We start from the raw sequence: 17,585 nt of genomic DNA on the forward strand, positions 1-17,585 counted from the left end.
GCAACAACAGACTAAAAGAGATTAAGGGGCTGTCTGTTATCAAGTAAAACATTACTGTCAAAGGCCTGTGAGAATGAAATATTACCTGGACCAAGTCTTCAGTCTTTTTCATCTAGCCACTTCCTTCATGGAACCACGGATGACATATATGGTTCTCCCTCCTCTGTTTTCTCCTTGCAATAACCTGGTGAGGTAGATTAGGCTGAGAAAGAATGACTGGCCCAAGATCACTTGAGTTCAAGAGACTTGAACCTATATATCCCAAATCCCAGTCATGACATTCCAATCACTATACCACAATAGTGGTATTGAGAGCCAGTTTGGTGTAGTCGTTAGGAGTGCGGACTTCTATTCTGGCATGCCAGGTTCGATTCTGCGCTCCCCCACATGCAACCATCTGGATGACCTTGGGCTCACCACGGCACTGATAAAACTGTTCTGACCGGGCAGTGATATCAGTGCTCTCTCAGCCTCACCCACCCCACAGGGGTGTTGTGGGGAGAGGAAAGGGATGGCGACTGTAAGCCGCTTTGAGCCTCCTTTGAGCCTCCTCTTCTTCTTCTACAATGGCTCAGAGCAGGACATATGTGTGGATGAAGAGAAAAAATGTTAACAGTTCTTGCAAGGCCAATAATTTCCTTGGAAGATTCCTTGGAAGGAATTCCTTGGAAGGAATTTCCAAGGCACCAAAGATTCCTTGGAAGGCCAAGCCATATAAGAACTATTTAGGTATATCTGACTGGTGGACCACATCCAGTAGCAGTAGCTATAAATTCTGTAGCTTTCCCCCCAAACAGTCAGAATAAATGGAAAGTTTTGAATGTCAGCAAAAAATGTATAATTATATATATGTTTACACCCCACTTTTTAAAAACAATTATTATCTTGCAGTCTGAAAAAGTTCGCTGGAACCACTCCATTAAAGTATTTGAAGCACAAGAACTAACAGTGTGTGGGGATGTTCTGTTAACAGCAGCTTTTGTTTCTTATGTTGGACCCTTCACCAAACTATATCGTGAGGAGCTGGTACACCATATGTGGCTTCCTTTCCTGAAATCTCAGAAAGTATGTTTTTTATGTTTATTCTTATTTAAACATTTCTGTCTCATCTTTCTCTCCATCCAAAATGGCTTATGAACAGCTTGTATCAAAGCTGGTCGAACTCTCAGAATTCCGCAGGGTATGCAAAAGAGCTCCTCCACAAGGCATTTGACTGAAGTTAATCTCAGCACATCTGACCTCAGCACATCTGACCTAAAAAACATCTGGCGGTCCCCCTCAAGCCATACCCTCGATAATCGGATGGATTCTGTCTTCCCTATGGGTTGTTCTTTTGAAATGTTCAATGAATTAATTATAGTAAGCTGTTAAACTTATGTTTATTTATTGTTAGAACTGTTATTGTTATGTTGTGACTGTTATTTAATATAATGTTCTGTTTCCTAAAATGTTCCATGTAAACCACCCTGGGCCGTATGGAAAGGGTGGTATAAAAATTTAGTAAAGTAAATAAATAGATGCCTCACGCCATTTTTGAAGCAATGTACACCATAAATAAAATATTAATTCATCAAAGCTAATGTATAATCCCTCACCCACCTTAATAACTATCAGACAAAATTCTCAGCTTCTGTTCAAAGCCACCTTAATACAAAATGATAGCCTGGTGTGGAGATTTAGGTTTACATATTTAGGCTCTGTTTGCCATCAGATTTTATTTCTGAAAATGCAGTCCTGTTTAGATAAGTGATACATTTTGGTCAACTGTTTACCAATTAAGTCAGCCTTACTCAACTTTTTCTGTTGAGAAACCCCTGAAACACTCTTCAGGCTTTAAGAAGCCCCAGAAGTGCTGAATATCGTTGGGAAATATACCTGTGTACATGCCTACCTGGGGGTCCTCGCCTTCCCATCCCCTCCAGGCCCGTCATTGGCCATTTGGGGAGGGGAGAAGGTCATATGGTCTTATCATCAGATAAATATTTAAATATATAAACATTAATTAACTCCCACCCTTTCAGAAAACCCTTCCAGGGCTGTTCACGAAACCTTGCTTGAAAAAGCCTATATTACATAATTATGTAGTGTTGCTAACTGTTTTGTTTCTACCCATACCCACAATAGTATTTTGGAATCTGTCTCATTAATTTTAATATACCTATGTGTCTGTTTAATTCAAAGATTCCCACTCCAATCACTGAAGAAATAGACTTGACTGCCATGTTGACTGATGATGCAATGATTGCATCATGGAATAATGACGGGCTGCCTAGCGATAGAATGTCAACAGAAAATGCCGCTATTTTTACCAACTGTGAACGCTGGCCATTGCTGATAGATCCCCAGCTACAAAGCATCAAATGGATAAAGAATAAATATGGAACTGACCTTAAAATTACTCATCTAGGACAGAAGGGGTATGTACACATTTTTAAATGTATCTACATATAATATGTATAAATGGTAACCTGATACATTTTCCTGTCTACGATATTTATTTATTCCTCAGAGGCTCAGGGCAGCTCACAACAATGTTCTAACCCATATATGCCAAAGTTGACATTGCTGTTGTGGAACAGGTTTCTGTTACTTCTTTTAATTTTGCGCTTATCAAATTGCCTGAACTGAATCCTCGTAATCCTTCTTATAAGCAACAAATGCTCTACAATAAAGTATCTGTTGAAGTATGCTACAAAAGATGTTCGCTGGGCGCTAATCTCAAATGCTGCAGAGAGGGAGTTTTCTTTGTTTTTGATACTCTGTCTAGGCCCAGCACACAATTGTTCAAGCTTTCCTAAGTAGAATGAGGACAAGTGTCTTCATTGCATTCTGTTTAGTTTTCAGTCAGAAGGAAAATATATTAAAGATGAAAGAGAGGAGCAAGGACATGTAGTCTTAACATCATGATGTTTCCAGGTACATGGGAGGGGCTGGTATTCCTGATAAAATAAAAACTTAATATTACATAATGCTTTGACCTAGTAGGAAAGCATTTTGGGTTGGAATAAGATGTACCACACCAATGTTGGGTATAAGCAAGGCCACAGCTTTATTACTTCCTACAAGAAGGCTGGCACAGCATGGGAGAGGGAGCCTAACCTTGCAGTCAGCAAACTGCATGAAAACTCCAGAGGAGCCCTGGGGATCCGCATTGTTCCCAGCTGGGAGACCAGATCCCCTTGCCTACTGGAGTCCATAACTAAGGGAAGCAACCAATGTGGGGGGCCAAAGGTTGCCAGTCTCCTTTGTCTGCCCCCAGGCCACCTCACAAAATGAGTCCCAGGCCTCCCAGCCAGGTCAGCCAGTCTTGTTTACTCTTATGGAGGTCCCGAACCCCAGGGATCCCAATAGCAACCAGACTCCCTGCTAACAGGCTCCATCCCATGCAAAACTGCAGCTGTGACAAATTTTAACTGTGAACCTTCCAACTCAAACACTGTAACATGGCTGTTTCTACAACAACATAGAGTGGGTGGAAGGGAAGCTGCTCCCATGGCATCCAGGATGAAGAGGCTGGGACCCACACAGGTGGTACCTGTTACAGGTGCTGTGGCTCCCATCTTGCCCCCCCCCCAACAGGCTGCTGGGGCAGTCGCATTCACCTCCAGCCATCCCTTCATGGCATTAACTGGCAGCACCGGTGAGTCTCAGCTGTACATTGTATTAATATAGCTGGAACAGTGCTTATGTCGTAGTTTGGGTAAGGAGTTTGTCACTGCTCTGGTGTTCAGCCTGTTCAAAATAGGGAAGGAGAAGTAAAGAAGCACATGAATCTATACTTCTCTCATCTAGAATGTAGAGAAACGTTGAATAAGCATTCACAAAACACTGATAATATGTAACATGTTCTTGTAAATAGATTTTTCAATTATCTTTGTGTTTCCTGCAGCTGCACCAACCAGCTATCAATGCTATGTACTATCTCAACCCCAGGATCTTTTTCTGATATCTTCCTATTTTTTTTATATGAAGGTTCTTAAAAACTATTGAAAGAGCTTTGAATTCTGGAGATACAGTTCTAATTGAAAACTTGGATGAAACAGTAGATCCTTTACTTGATTCCCTACTTGGAAGAAACACAATTAAAAAAGGAAAGTAAGTGCATTAAAGAAGAAGCCAAGAGCATAGAATTATCGTCTATCTATATATGAATCCTTTTTTTCTGATCATAGTTCTTAACAATAATCATCTTCTCTTACTAAAATGTTAGAATATATGCATAAAACAAGCATAGAATTTAATTAGAAATTTGTATGTAGAAGTACAACATATATTGCAAAGAATCTATATATTCATATATACACCAGAACTCTTTAAAACTGTTTGAATAATATATTGTCTATGGCTACATGTGTGGTCATAGGTTTCCATTTACTCTGTTATTATTTATATACCACCATTGTTGCCCATGGCTGTTCACCAAGTATAAGAAGACAAGTTTCTGCTGGTGTGCATGTAATCCAAAATTTAAGACAAAAAAGGCAATGTAGAGTGATAAATATAAACATATCAAGACTGTTCATTCCAGTTATACTTACTGAAGTAGGGAGTGAAGTCCAGAAGTTTGTGCCAAAGGAGGAGAGATGACATCACATAGGTTTTCTGGGTAAAAATTCCAGGGCACTAAAAGAGAATGGATGAAGTATGTCTGAGGAAGCAGGATTGGGCTGTTGAAAGAGGTGGAACTCAAGGAACAAATGCTTTAGGCAAAGCATGTCTCACAATCCAAGAGTAGAAAGATGAGAAAAGGGCATGAAAAGTTTTGAAGGCAAGGGCAACGAACACATGCTGGCTCTCTGTGATTACTTGAACAGAATGGCAAGACAGATTGTTTTGGTTGCAGAGATTAGATGGTGAGCTGGAGACTTTTTACTGAAGGGGTGAAGAGCGAACCATATTTTTCTAATGTTGGAAATGGAGAAACAGCATGACTTGGTAGCAGCCTAACTGTGGAAAATAGACAAGAGTAGTTAACTAGGGCTTCGTGGCTATTCCACAAGATAAATAATGATCTTGTCAGTTAATACAGAGTATCAAGAAGAAGGTTTAAGATAAGCAGTTCAGTCATGGACATGTTAAATTGATACTGCTATGAAAAAATGCAAGTAGACATAGCAGTTATGTAGCTGGATATATAAAACTGGATGGTATAAAGATCAGGGTAGAAATTCTGATTTAGGTTATCAGCAGCATATTTGGGATTTGATATATTGATTAGGTACAGTTATTTTGGTGATGACAGTTTCAGTAGAGTGCAAAGGTGAGAGTCCGAATTATGGAGGATTGAGAGGAGCTGGAGTAGAGAAAATGGAGGCGGCATGGGTAGGCAGGAGGATAAATACAAAGGATAGAAGAGAGATTAGCTGTCAGTTGAAAAGAAAGCCTGGGAGAAAGGATGACTTTTTGAGAATAGTGCAAGCCTTGCTGAAGTTTCTGTGGCTCTAGTCTAATCCCAAAAATTTAGAAGCTAAACTTGTCTTTCATTCTTCGGAGTTTTGTTTATTAATCACCATATTTTCTCATTTCACTACCACAAAACCTAATCCTAACCCTTCTCAATTTGTTGTCATGTTGTTAAAGCTATGACAAAAGTAAAGGTATCCCCTGTGCAAGCACCGAGTCATGTCTGACCCTTGGGGTGACGCCCTCTAGCATTTTCATGGCAGACTCAATACGGGGTGGTTTGCCAGTGCCTTCCCCAGTCATTACCGTTTACCCCCCAGCAGCAAGCTGTGTACTCATTTTACCGACCTCGGAAGGATGGAAGGCTGAGTCAACCTTGAGCCGGGATTGAACTCCCAGCCTCATGGGCAAAGCTTTCAGATGGCTGCCTTATCACTCTGCGCCACAAGAGGCTCAGTATTGAGTACAAAAGTATTGTACATAAATAAATAAGGCAAGTTGTCATTGCCACAACAAAAAGCTAACCCCAGCATAACTTCCCCTCTATTTCGTACATTATTGCTTTAAAAGCCCCGTTTAATTGAATATTGGAGCCAGTACAGAAAGCAACTGGCTATGAAATAAATTCATCCACATCCACTAAATGGTGTAAAGTTAACATATAAACAAGCAGTGACAAGAACTCCATGGACATGTATTTTTTAAAAATTGTTTCACTTTAAATAAGTTGATTTACAAGCACAAATGGTTACAGTCATGTTTCAGAAAATAATTTTAAAAGTTTACAACTGTAGGATAAATGAAGAGGGGAAAAGGGAATCATAGCAAAATAATATGCTACATTCTAACAGTTACCAAGACATCTAATTATTAAACATTCCATTTATAATGATCAAAACTTACAGATATGATTGAATAAGCAGTCATGTAAGTCCACAGTTTTAAATTGTTGTGCATACTTATGTCAAATTGTGCATACAACAATTTAACCAATGTGGACTTATTTGATTGCTTGCATTCAATCCAATCAGAAAGTTTTGATAATTATAAATGCAATATATTTTGATGTTTAATAATCCTTTTTATAAAAGAGGGTGTTTAATCAAACATTAGGAACCAGATTCGATTTCCATTATCTCACAAAGAAGTCTTTAACCCTTTTGGTATCATAGGAGCATAATTAAGCAGAAATAGTACTAGAATCATAGGAATTTCCCTATCAAGACTAAGACTAATCACCTTCTCTACCTTTGTCCAGTACTTCTTCGCTGGAGCTTCAAGCATGTGCATGCACTTTTATCCCACACAATACAGCTTATTCTGATGTGAAATTATAAATAAGCCTTGTATTTCTCATTGAGAAACACAATAGCAATAATTGCTAAAAATACTAGGTGGCACAGTGAAATTTCTAAGTGCCATGGCAACCTGGCGCTTGTCAAGTCTTGACATAATGGCATATTTTAGCTTAATGGGGAAGGGGTCAGTTATTGTAGAAGAGTAGCTATATTGAGGAGGGATAATGATGGGAAGATGACAACTAGAAGGATTAAGATGAGTGGTGCCATGGTGAAGGCTTAGAGGAGGACAATGAACTAGTCAAGTGATCATGACTGTTATAGTTCAGTGGGGCATGCAAGACAGAGCTCTAACACCAGGCATTTAGTTGAGGCCAGGCAACGGAAGATCTGGGTCCCTCCTCCGGAGGCCCTCCAGATGCCCAGACCATCTTGGGCAGGAAGGTCCTTCCCGAGGTCAGTTGGCAGTGTGTACTGGGAGTGGACTGGTGAGTTAGTGGGGAATAGACTAGAATATGTTGCTTAGGGATTGTGATTTTATTTTTTTATTGTAAACCATCAAGAGCTGGCTGGGCCCAGGAGTGGTGCTCAATAGATTAATTAATTAATTAATTGAATGAATGAATAAATAAATAAATAAATAAATAAATAAATAAATAAATCGAGAAAGCTAGAGGAAACCAAGCTGATCAGCCCTTCTAGCATCAACAACAGGCTTTGGCTCAACCTTTCTCTCCCCATGCAAATGGCCAGCAGTGCAGGATGAGGCAATTGGTGAGCTGACATATCATCAGATTCATTGCCACTGAAATGTTTGTACCAAGTGGCCCCTGAGGCACTGGCATAGTTCATGGAGCTTGGCCCTGTTCCTTTATTGGATGTCTGTAGCCTTCTAGTACAGTGGTCTCCAGGGAAATTATCCTGTATGACCGATTATGTATGGGGCGGGAAATCCGGGCTGGTGGTGGCAGAGTATCGGAGCAAATCCCCGATTGTGCACAATGCCAACACCATCCTGGCCCCCTCCCAACCCTGGCCCGACTCAGGCCCTTGAATTGTCCGTGGTAGGGGACTGCAGATTCTTCTGCATTCCCTGTGATGCTATGGTTGCCATCAGAGGCTAGGTCAGGCCAGCCCCATGCATAATTGAAGATTATCCTGCCCCAAACTACAGTGTCCTTGCAGGGATACCAAACACCCTAGTCAGAAGGAGGCACAGAGCCCAACGTGGCGTTTTCCCACCCCTACAACAGTGGGATAGTGGCATGCCATTCTTCTGCCATTGTACGGGGGGGACTCCCTGCTCCTCCCCTGCTGCCACCATTGCACAGTGTGGCGGGCTCTTCCAGCCCCAGTGCACACACAACATTGGGGCCGTCTACGTGTACTGGTGGATTCCTTCCCCCATGAGTTTTGGGAAGCAGTGGGGCATACTGCTAGAAGCCAGCAGTGGCCCAGTGCAGGTGCTGCCATGCATAATTGGTCTAAGTGAAGTGGTCAGTTTACCCCACAAATGAAATAGGCGAAAGTGATTAAAGGAGGTATAGGAAGAGGAAGAAATGCAAGAGGAAAAAATAATGAAGGAGAGAAGTAGAAATATCAGAGCAAATCATTTTGGTATTATTACTGAAGAAGATGGAACTAAGGTCTTGAGCTGAAAGCAAGGGAGGTAGGTCTTAGCAGAGCACCAGAGGAGAAGCAGCATTGACAATCCCTAAAGTATCAGGGGATGTGGAACCAAGGAGATTTGAAATTGTTTCATAAGCTGGAAGATGACACTGAAGGAAAGGGAAGGATGCAGGGCTCCTCTGGCACCAATCTACCCTATCTGTTGTGAATACTGCTTTTATTGTGACATCATTGCCTGACATCACAATGCATGCTAGGAGGGAATGAATCAGAAAAGCTTATGGCTAATGTTAGATGGTGGATTTTCTAGGAGACATTATACAAGGATCTGGAAATCCAGGCACCTTATGAAACCAGAACAACAGTTGCCAGCTTTTCCATACACAGGAGCCACCTTTTAATGCTGGGAACTGCAAACATATTACAGAAAGTCATGTACTTAACTTGTGACAGGAAAAGATGGAGCCAGATTTCTGTCCTCACTGTTGAAGAGAGAGGCTTTGGACTGCAAGCATCCATGGTGAACTAACTGGTAGGGACAAGGCAGGCATACAAGGCCAGTGGTGCTGATGATGATGTTATTCATTCAGTCGTATCTGATCCTCAGTGATTCTATAGGAAAGTTTTCGCCATATGTTTCTGTCAATGACTGCTTCTTTTAGTTGGTTCATGGTCATCCCTGTATAGGCTTTGATTGTGTTGAGACAGCGGATCCACGTTTCCTTTTGCTGCTGACCATGCCAAGCATTGATGATTTTTCTAACAAGTTTGATCGCATGACGTGTCCAAAGTAAGTGAGCTTTAGCCGTAATATGCTTTGATGCTTTGATGCTTTTGATGCTTAGGGCTGATCCTGCGTTGAGCAGGGGGTTGGACTAGATGGCCTGTATGGCCCCTTCCAACTCTATGATTCTATGATTCTAATATCTTGCCTTCTAATGACATAGCTTGTTTGTTCCTCTCTAAAACTATCTGGTTGGTAACTTTGGCTGTCCATGGTATTTTCAGCATTTGTCTCCAACACCATAATTCGAAAGCATCTATTTTCCTCCTGTCTTCTTTCTTCAGGATCCAGTTTTCGGGAAGAAAGGTGCTCAAAGGAGCAGGGAGTCTCCAACTGAGCTGATCATAGGAGGAGATTAATTGAAAAATATATCTCCTTTGATGTCTCCTGCAGGATATTCTTTGTATGCTGTTCAGTCATGCACACTACAGATCTTGCATATTCCAACAAGGGAATTTTTTTCATTTGTAGCCTGCCACTTCCACACAATTGTTCATGGTGGGTAACATCAATCCTCACAGTAAAATCCCATTAAAACAATCTTAAAACCCCATTAAACAACCCTAGGCAGCAACAGCCATCCACCGCTCAATGGACCCCTTAAAAATGCCTCAGGGGGGAAACATGGGGTAGCCTGATGTATTGGCTAGTTCAAGGAGGGATCAGATCTTCTTTGCTCTGGCCTCAACCAAATGCCTGGTGGAAGAGCTCTGTCTTGCAGACCCTGCATAACTGAGCTAGTTCTGTTATGGGGAGGAAGGGATCTGAACTTGCAGGTGGGTAGAAGAACTCAAAGTTGACAACTATTAATGAATTGGCTTGGCTCATGCTAGAATCCAGTGCTTTCCCTTCTTTAACAATATACATGCATTATTCAGCTAAAGCTGGCTTATTTAAGGAAAGGGTTGCCATCAGGAACTCCAACAAACATTAAGTGCACATTACAGTGGAACAAAATAACTGAGGAACTGAAGACCCATTTTAAGTGTTCTGAGAATATGTGAGTTATCACCTCCTTAATTTGACCATCATCAGTTGTTCAGTAGTTGTGACTTTAGCTCCATGATTATTGATCAGGAGAAAAAAACAGAAAAAAACCCAAAACAACACAGCCCAGCTTAGTATGTCTTTTAATTCATTTATTTTACTTATTGTGTCACTATTTGACCCCCCTTTTCTAATAAAGAAAGACTGAAAAGATACTCATGATAGATATGGTGCAGACCAACAGTTGAAGTTCATTAATAATTGGAATGTTGTAGAGTATGAAGTAATGAATACTAATTACTCCTTTCATGTCTGACAGCACCCTGTGGACCAATATATCAGCTCAGACTTTAATTTGGTTCTAGTAATGGTTTTATCAATAGTACATTAATTCTGTGTTTGAAAAGATGTACAGTTGAACCTGACCCACACTGTAGCTACTATGCTGTCAGAAAATGACCACATACTGACAACAACTGGGTAATTACAAATAATTAGATATACTGAGCTTCAGACAATCTTAATTTTAAATAAAATACATTTTAAGATACCAATTGACAGAATGCATTGCTAGGAAGATTTATCAACTTGTGTTCCATCTAAAGCATTACTGGCTTTGCATATTAGTAAATCTGATGTTCTTTTCCAGAGGCATGATACATCTTGGGTTGTTTTCCGTTCTTGGCTTCAGGGAGGTGCAGGATGCTTTTTTCCTTCCTGTTTCCTGATTCTGCCAGGGAGAACAGCCTTTTCTCTTAGCTAGCATGCTTTTTCTCTTTCATATCCTTTTTGTTCAGGCAGTTCCTTCTACAGAAATCACCAAGACAGAGACTCATCATGGAATCAGTCAAGACAATTGTATAGGAGGGGCGCCTTTCAAAGCTTCTGGATAAACGCAGTTTCGGATCTATAGGTGATTGAAGTAGCCTCATCTGGCTATGCCCTGGAGTTCAAAAGACCCACAACAGAAAGATTCATAAGATCTCCTCTAAGACCAAAAACCGGACAAGAGACAAAGAACATTGCAGGCCATCATGCATCTTCTGCAGATACAAGCAATAAAGGTACATCCTCAAGAAGAAGGCAAAGACCAGTATTTGATCTTCATGGTGCCAAAAACAAATGGCGACTGGCAGGCTGTCTTGGACCTCAATTGGCTAAATTGCTCAATTCAACCCAAGAAGTTCCACATGGAAATCCTGAGATCAACTATACAGGCCATTCAGTCAGGGGGGCACCTTTCCTTGCTAGATCTGCAGGAGGCTTACCTGCATACTCCCATCAAGCGGGTCCATCGTTGGTTCCTGAGGTTTTGCATAGAACATCAACATTTTCAGTTTCAAGCCTCTCATTTGGGCTCTCTTTGACACCATGCTTGTTCTCAAAGATTCTAATCAATCCTGTAATATTCCTCAGACCTCTTGATCAGGTCACAACATCTGGATCAAGCAATCTCCAACAGCAACAGAGTAATCACTGTTCTGCAACAATTCAGTTTTCTAGTCAATTTTCAGAAGAGCCCTTTAGCACCCATGCAAGAGTAAAGCACCTGGGAGTACTGATCAATACCTGCAAGGGCATGCTCTACACCACAGACAAGAAAGTGCAAAAAATGCAGGAAATGGCTCTGCAGGTAATAAGGGAAAGATTGCCATCTCTCATGTTCCTGGCCAGCCAAACAATCTCTTGTCTGGTTACTATTCAATGGGCAAGGATGCATTCCAGACCCCTACAGAAGTTTCTCTGTCCCCTTCAGCTCAGCATCGTCCACAGAAGTGACAAGTCTCTGATCATCCCAGCAAATATCAAAGTAAGTCTGCATTGGTGGACAAATCTCTCCAACTTGAAGACTGGGAAATCTTTCCTTGTACCTCAAGAGGTTCAGGTTTCACCAACATGAGTCTTTTGGTCCAAGGGTCTGCAACTCAAGGCCTGATAGTTCAAGGCTTCTGGTCCACACACAAAACCCATCTCCCCAGCCAAAGCCCATATCAACCACCGAGGAGGTTCTTGGTTCTCAGGGCTACACAGAGAAGACATGAAGGTTATACGATGAGCCAAGCATTCACTATTGGCAGAGCACATCAAGGGAACAGAGAACTGCCAAATGGATTGGCTCAGCAGGCAAACAGCAGAGTGGTCATTACACAAGGAGGTCTTCAACTTGATAGCAAGGACATTCGGCACTCTTCTGGCACTGTGTCCAATGGGTCTCCTTTACGCATTTCCATCAATACCCATCATTCCCAGCATATTGAGATGGATACAGTCTCTCAAAGTACAAATAATACTGGTGGCCTCACACTGGACCAGGAGGTCCTGGTTCTTCACAATTGTATAACTGATTGGACAGCCCCCTTCTTCTCCCAACAAGACTAGACCTGCTTCATCAGGGTCTCTTGTGGCACCAGGATCTGGGTTGGTACCAACTAGCTGCATGAAGACTGAGCAGAAACAATTAATAAAGAACAGTTGTTCATCTAGGGTGATGGACACTCTTATTTCTGCCAGGAAGAACTCCATAAATAACATCTGATAACAATTATATTTTAGAGTAGTAGCAAGCCTAGGCTTTGATCCAGAGACAGTTGTGCACAACAAGATGTTGCACATGACTTGAATCTTAATACAGAAATAGTAACTGCCTGTAATGGCCTCAGATAGCATTCATGTATGTGCATTCCCATTCTCATGACAAAATGCATGCAATTTGGCTTTCACCAGGGACTATGCATGGTTCCAAGTTCAGTTTCAAAATCCATACATCAAACCTGGTCTACTGTATGTCGATATGCAGCCAGAGACTCCTCACAGGCATCAGTCAGATTCATACCTTCATCCTGATCTGGCAAGGTGGGCAGTACAAAAAAGCCTACTATAAGGAGATAATCCTTGCTAGACTAAGGTGCTTGTAGCATATTGCCAACTGTTCTCACTTATTCAAATATAAAATGCCTCCTTTCTCATTGATATACTTGAAATCATAGGTATGCCCTATTTCTCAGTGAATATTGAAGAAATAAAGCTAAAGCCTTCTGAAAAGTTATGTTACACTTGATACGTTACATCCTTCTTGGACTTTTGTGGTAATCTTTGCTGCCTTGGACACTGTTAGAAATGTTAATAATATATGAAGAAATGAGTCAAAGCTAAAGATTAAGAGAAACAGCATGATTTAGACTGCAGTTTTCTTCCAAATGAAATCAACAGCACAGCTCCTTCAGTCAATAAGAATTCCAATTTATTGTTTTCTAAAAAGTTTTAGTCAACAGAATATCCCAAAAGTCATAGTTTCTCTTTGGAAAATGACACCTTAGAACAAAATCTGAAACCATGATTGTCTAAATAAAAGCAGTAAGGCATCTTGGGAGGAGTTTGTGTTAAGTTACGGGCTAATCAGGTCCATCTTTGGTGCCTGTAGGCCTCTGATTGGTCGTCCACCCATTGACTGCCCTGTCAAATTAGAACTCCTGCCCCTAACAGTCTTCCCACAATTCTGCCACTTCTTCACAGTCTCTGGCCCCTTAGACAAATCTTCTGTCCCACTCTCTGCAAGAGCCCTCCCCACCACCCTCTGCCACTTAGCCCCTTTGAAGCCAGCAACTACTCGCATCCATCCTTCCTACTACACTTTCTTCACCCCATGTCACCACTACCACACCCCATTTGCCACCACACCATCACAATCCCCCCTCCCACAAAGCACCCCTTCATTCCCATGCCCTTGCATGCAGGACAACTCTCTCCCCCTTCCCACTACCAAGCTCTAGCACCCATTGTATTCATGGATACAACAGGCTTTACCCCTAGTGTTAAATAATTGGCCATTATTACCCACCTCTGTTCTCTCTCCTTGCCATCCTGGGAAAATAATCTGTTTACTTTAACTAGATGGGATAAAATTATGAACCACAGACTCAGTCATGACTATAGGTCTTCTAAACTCTTCTAATGCCCAGTAATCTTGTTCTGCTTGCTGTTTGTTATGTGTGAAGCAGCAAGCATGTCTACCTTTTCAAATCCAAATTTGCTTGTGGACTTACATATAACAGATCATGTTGTTGTTGTTATGTGCGAAGTCGTGTCCGACCCATCGCGACCCCATGGACAATGATCCTCCAGGCCTTCCTGTCCTCTACCATTTCCCGGAGTCCATTTAAGTTTGCACCTACTGCTTCAGTGACTCCATCCAGCCACCTCATTCTCTGTCGTCCCCTTCTTCTTTTGCCCTCGATCGCTCCCAGCATTAGGCTCTTCTCCAGGGAGTCCTTCCTTCTCATGAGGTGGCCAAAGTATTTGAGTTTCATCTTCAAGATCTGGCCTTCTAAAGAGCAGTCAGGGTTGATCTCCTCTAGGACTGACCGGTTTGTTCGCCTTGCAGTCCAAGGGACTCGCAAGAGTCTTCTCCAGCACCAGAGTTCAAAAGCCTCAATTCTTTGACGCTCGGCCTTCCTTATGGTCCAACTTTCGCAGCCATACATTGCAACTGGGAATACCATAGCCTTGACTAAACGCACTTTTGTTGGCAGGGTGATGTCTCTGCTTTTTAGGATGCTGTCTAGATTTGCCATAGCTTTCCTCCCCAGGAGCAAGCGTCTTTTAATTTCTTTGCTGCAGTCCCCATCTGCAGTGATCTTGGAGCCCAGGAAAATAAAATCTGTCACTATCTCCATTTCTTCCCCATCTATTTGCCAGGAATTGAGAGGGCCAGATGCCATGATCTTTGTTTTCTTGATGTTGAGTTTCAAGCCAACTTTTGCACTCTCCTCCTTCACCCGCATCAACAGGCTCTTTAGTTCCTCTTCACTTTCTGCCATTAGAGTGGTATCATCTGCATATCTGAGGTTGTTGATATTTCTCCCTGCAATCTTGATCCCAATTTGTGACTCCTCTACTCCCGCATTTCTCATGATGTGCTCTGCATATAAGTTAAATAGGCAAGGCGACAGTATACAGCCTTGCCGAACTCCTTTCTCAATTTTGAACCAGTCAGTGATTCCATGTTCAGTTCTCACTGTTGCTTCTTGACTTGCATATAAATTTCTCAAGAGACAAATAAGATGCTCTGGTATTCCCATCTCTTTAAGAACTTGCCACAATTTGTTGTGCTCCACACAATCAAAGGCTTTAGCATAGTCAATGAAGCAGAAGTAGACGTTCTTCTGGTACTCCCTAGCTTTCTCCATGATCCAGCGTATGTTGGCAATTTGATCTCTAGTTCCTCTGCCTCTTCGAAATCCTGCCTGTACTTCTGGAAGTTCTCGGTCCACATATTGCTGGAGCCTAGCTTGTAGGATTTTGAGCATAACTTTGCTAGCATGAGAAATTAGTGCAATGGTGCGGTAGTTTAAACATTCTTTGGCATTGCCCTTCTTTGGGATTGGAATGTAAACTGACCTTTTCCAATCCTGTGGCCATTGTTGAGTTTTCCAAATTTGCTGGCATATTGAGTGTAGCACTTTTACTGCATCGTCCTTTAAGATTTTGAATAGTTCAACTGGAATGCTGTCACCGCCACTAGCTTTATTGTTGCTCAGACTTCCTAAGGCCCATTTGACTTCACATTCCAGGATGTCTGGCTCCAGGTCAGTAACTACCCCACCGTGGTCATCAGGGATGTTAAGCTCACTCTTGTATAGTTCTTCTGTATAATTTTGCCACCTTTGTTTAATCTCTTCTGCTTCTGTGAGGTCCCTACCATTTTGGTCCCTTATCATACCCAACTTTGCATGAAACGTTCTCTTCATATCTCCAATTTTCTTGAAAAGATCTCTGGTCCTCCCCATTCTATTGTTTTCTTCTATTTGTTTGCACTGTTCATTTAAGAAGGCATTCTTATCTCTTCTAGCTTTTCTCTGGAATTCTGCATTCAATTGGGTGTATCTTTCTCTTTCTCCCTTGCCTTTCACTTCCCTTCTCTCCTTAGCTATTTGTAAAGCTTCCTCAGACAGCCATTTTGATTTCTTGCATTTCTTTTTCTTTGGGATGGTTTTAGTTGCTACCTCTTGTACAATGTTGCGAACCTCCGTCCATAGTTCTTCAGGCACTCTGTCTATCAGATCTAATTCCTTAAATCTATTTGTCACCTCTACTGTGTATTCGTCGGGGATATGATTTAGTTCATACCTGAGTGGCCTAGTGCTTTTCCCTACTTTCTTCAATTTAAGCCTAAATTTTGCAACAAGAAGCTCATGATCTGAACCACAATCAGCTCCTGGTCTTGTTTTTATTGACTGGATAGAACTTTTCCATCTTTGGCTGCAGAGCACATAGTCAATCTGATTTCTGTGTTGACCGTCTGGTGATGTCCATGTGTAGAGTCGTCTCTTGGGTTGTTGGAAAAGAGTGTTTGCTATGACCATTGTATTCTCTTGACAAAATTCTACCAGCCTGTGCCCTGCTTCATTTTGTACTCCAAGGCCAAACTTGCCTGTTATCCCGGTTATCTTTTGACTTCCTACTTTAGCATTCCAATCCCCCATGATGATAAGCACATCATTTTTTGGCATTGCTTCTAGAAGGTGTTGTAGGGCTTCATAGAACTGATCAACTTCATCCTCTTCAGCAGCAGTGGTTGGGGCGTAGACCTGGATCACTGTGATGTTGAATGGTTTGCCTTTGCCTCGAACTGAGATCATTCTGTCATTTTGGGGATTGTATCCCAAGACTGCTTTTCCTACTCTCTTATTGATTATGAAGGCTACTCCATTTCTTCTGCGAGATTCTTGTCCACAGTAGTATACCTGATGGTCATCTGAATTAAATTCACCCATTCCTGTCCATTTTAGTTCACTGATTCCTAAAATGTCGATGTTCAGTCTTGTCATTTCTTGTTTGACCACGTCCAGCTTGCCTTGATTCATGGATCTGACGTTCCAGGTTCCTATGGAATAAATAACAGATCATATACAACATTAATTCTGCTTCAAGGTATACAATATTTTTTTTAGTCAGACAACATGTTTTCATGATGTTATTAACCTTTGTTTCACACCCCATTTCCCTGTGATGCCATGGGTCTCTGTATCTTCATGCAACAGTAAAACACTTAAACAGAAAGCCTGTTTTTTCCTTTTGCCTTGGACCTCATGCCAACTGTGCAACTTTCTGTTGGAATCTTCCCCCCACTACCTAGTTTGACCAACTCGTACAGTCTGCCTGCTGTGATTGCTAAGTAACAACTCCTCTCTGCCATTCTGTGCACCTCTGCATTAGCAGCTGGAGTTCATGTTGTACATGGAAGCTTTTAATTTCAAACAGCAAGCCTCAAAATAATGCTTTTTAGAGGCTCTTTGAAAAGTACTTTCCCCCTCAAAGTAGGAAGATATTGTTCGTATTTGATTTCTTGCCCAGAAATCTGTCTGCCACCTTTCTTAACCTTTACTGTACTCTTGTGAAATGCAGTCCTGAGATGTTCCCTTTTTTGTCCTTATTTTAACCGTTAGGAGGCTTAGCAGAAAGTGGTTGTTCTGAAAAATGTGCCA

At 41.6% G+C, this 17,585-nt stretch overlaps 1 protein-coding gene across 2 annotated transcripts in view; it reads left to right on the forward strand.

Annotated features, from left to right (window-relative positions):
* The window catches only part of DNAH11 (dynein axonemal heavy chain 11), a 191,927-nt gene that overhangs the window by 132,759 nt on the left and 41,583 nt on the right, over positions 1-17,585 (forward strand). For both annotated transcript variants that reach the window (XM_077303577.1, XM_077303578.1), the window contains 3 exons: positions 892-1,065; positions 2,182-2,417; positions 3,973-4,095. In XM_077303577.1, the coding sequence (XP_077159692.1) occupies positions 892-1,065; positions 2,182-2,417; positions 3,973-4,095 (533 nt within the window). The remainder of the gene's footprint in view (positions 1-891; positions 1,066-2,181; positions 2,418-3,972; positions 4,096-17,585) is intronic.

The sequence above is a fragment of the Paroedura picta genome, chromosome 11 (assembly GCF_049243985.1).
Source record: "Paroedura picta isolate Pp20150507F chromosome 11, Ppicta_v3.0, whole genome shotgun sequence".
Lineage (NCBI taxonomy): Eukaryota > Metazoa > Chordata > Lepidosauria > Squamata > Gekkonidae > Paroedura > Paroedura picta.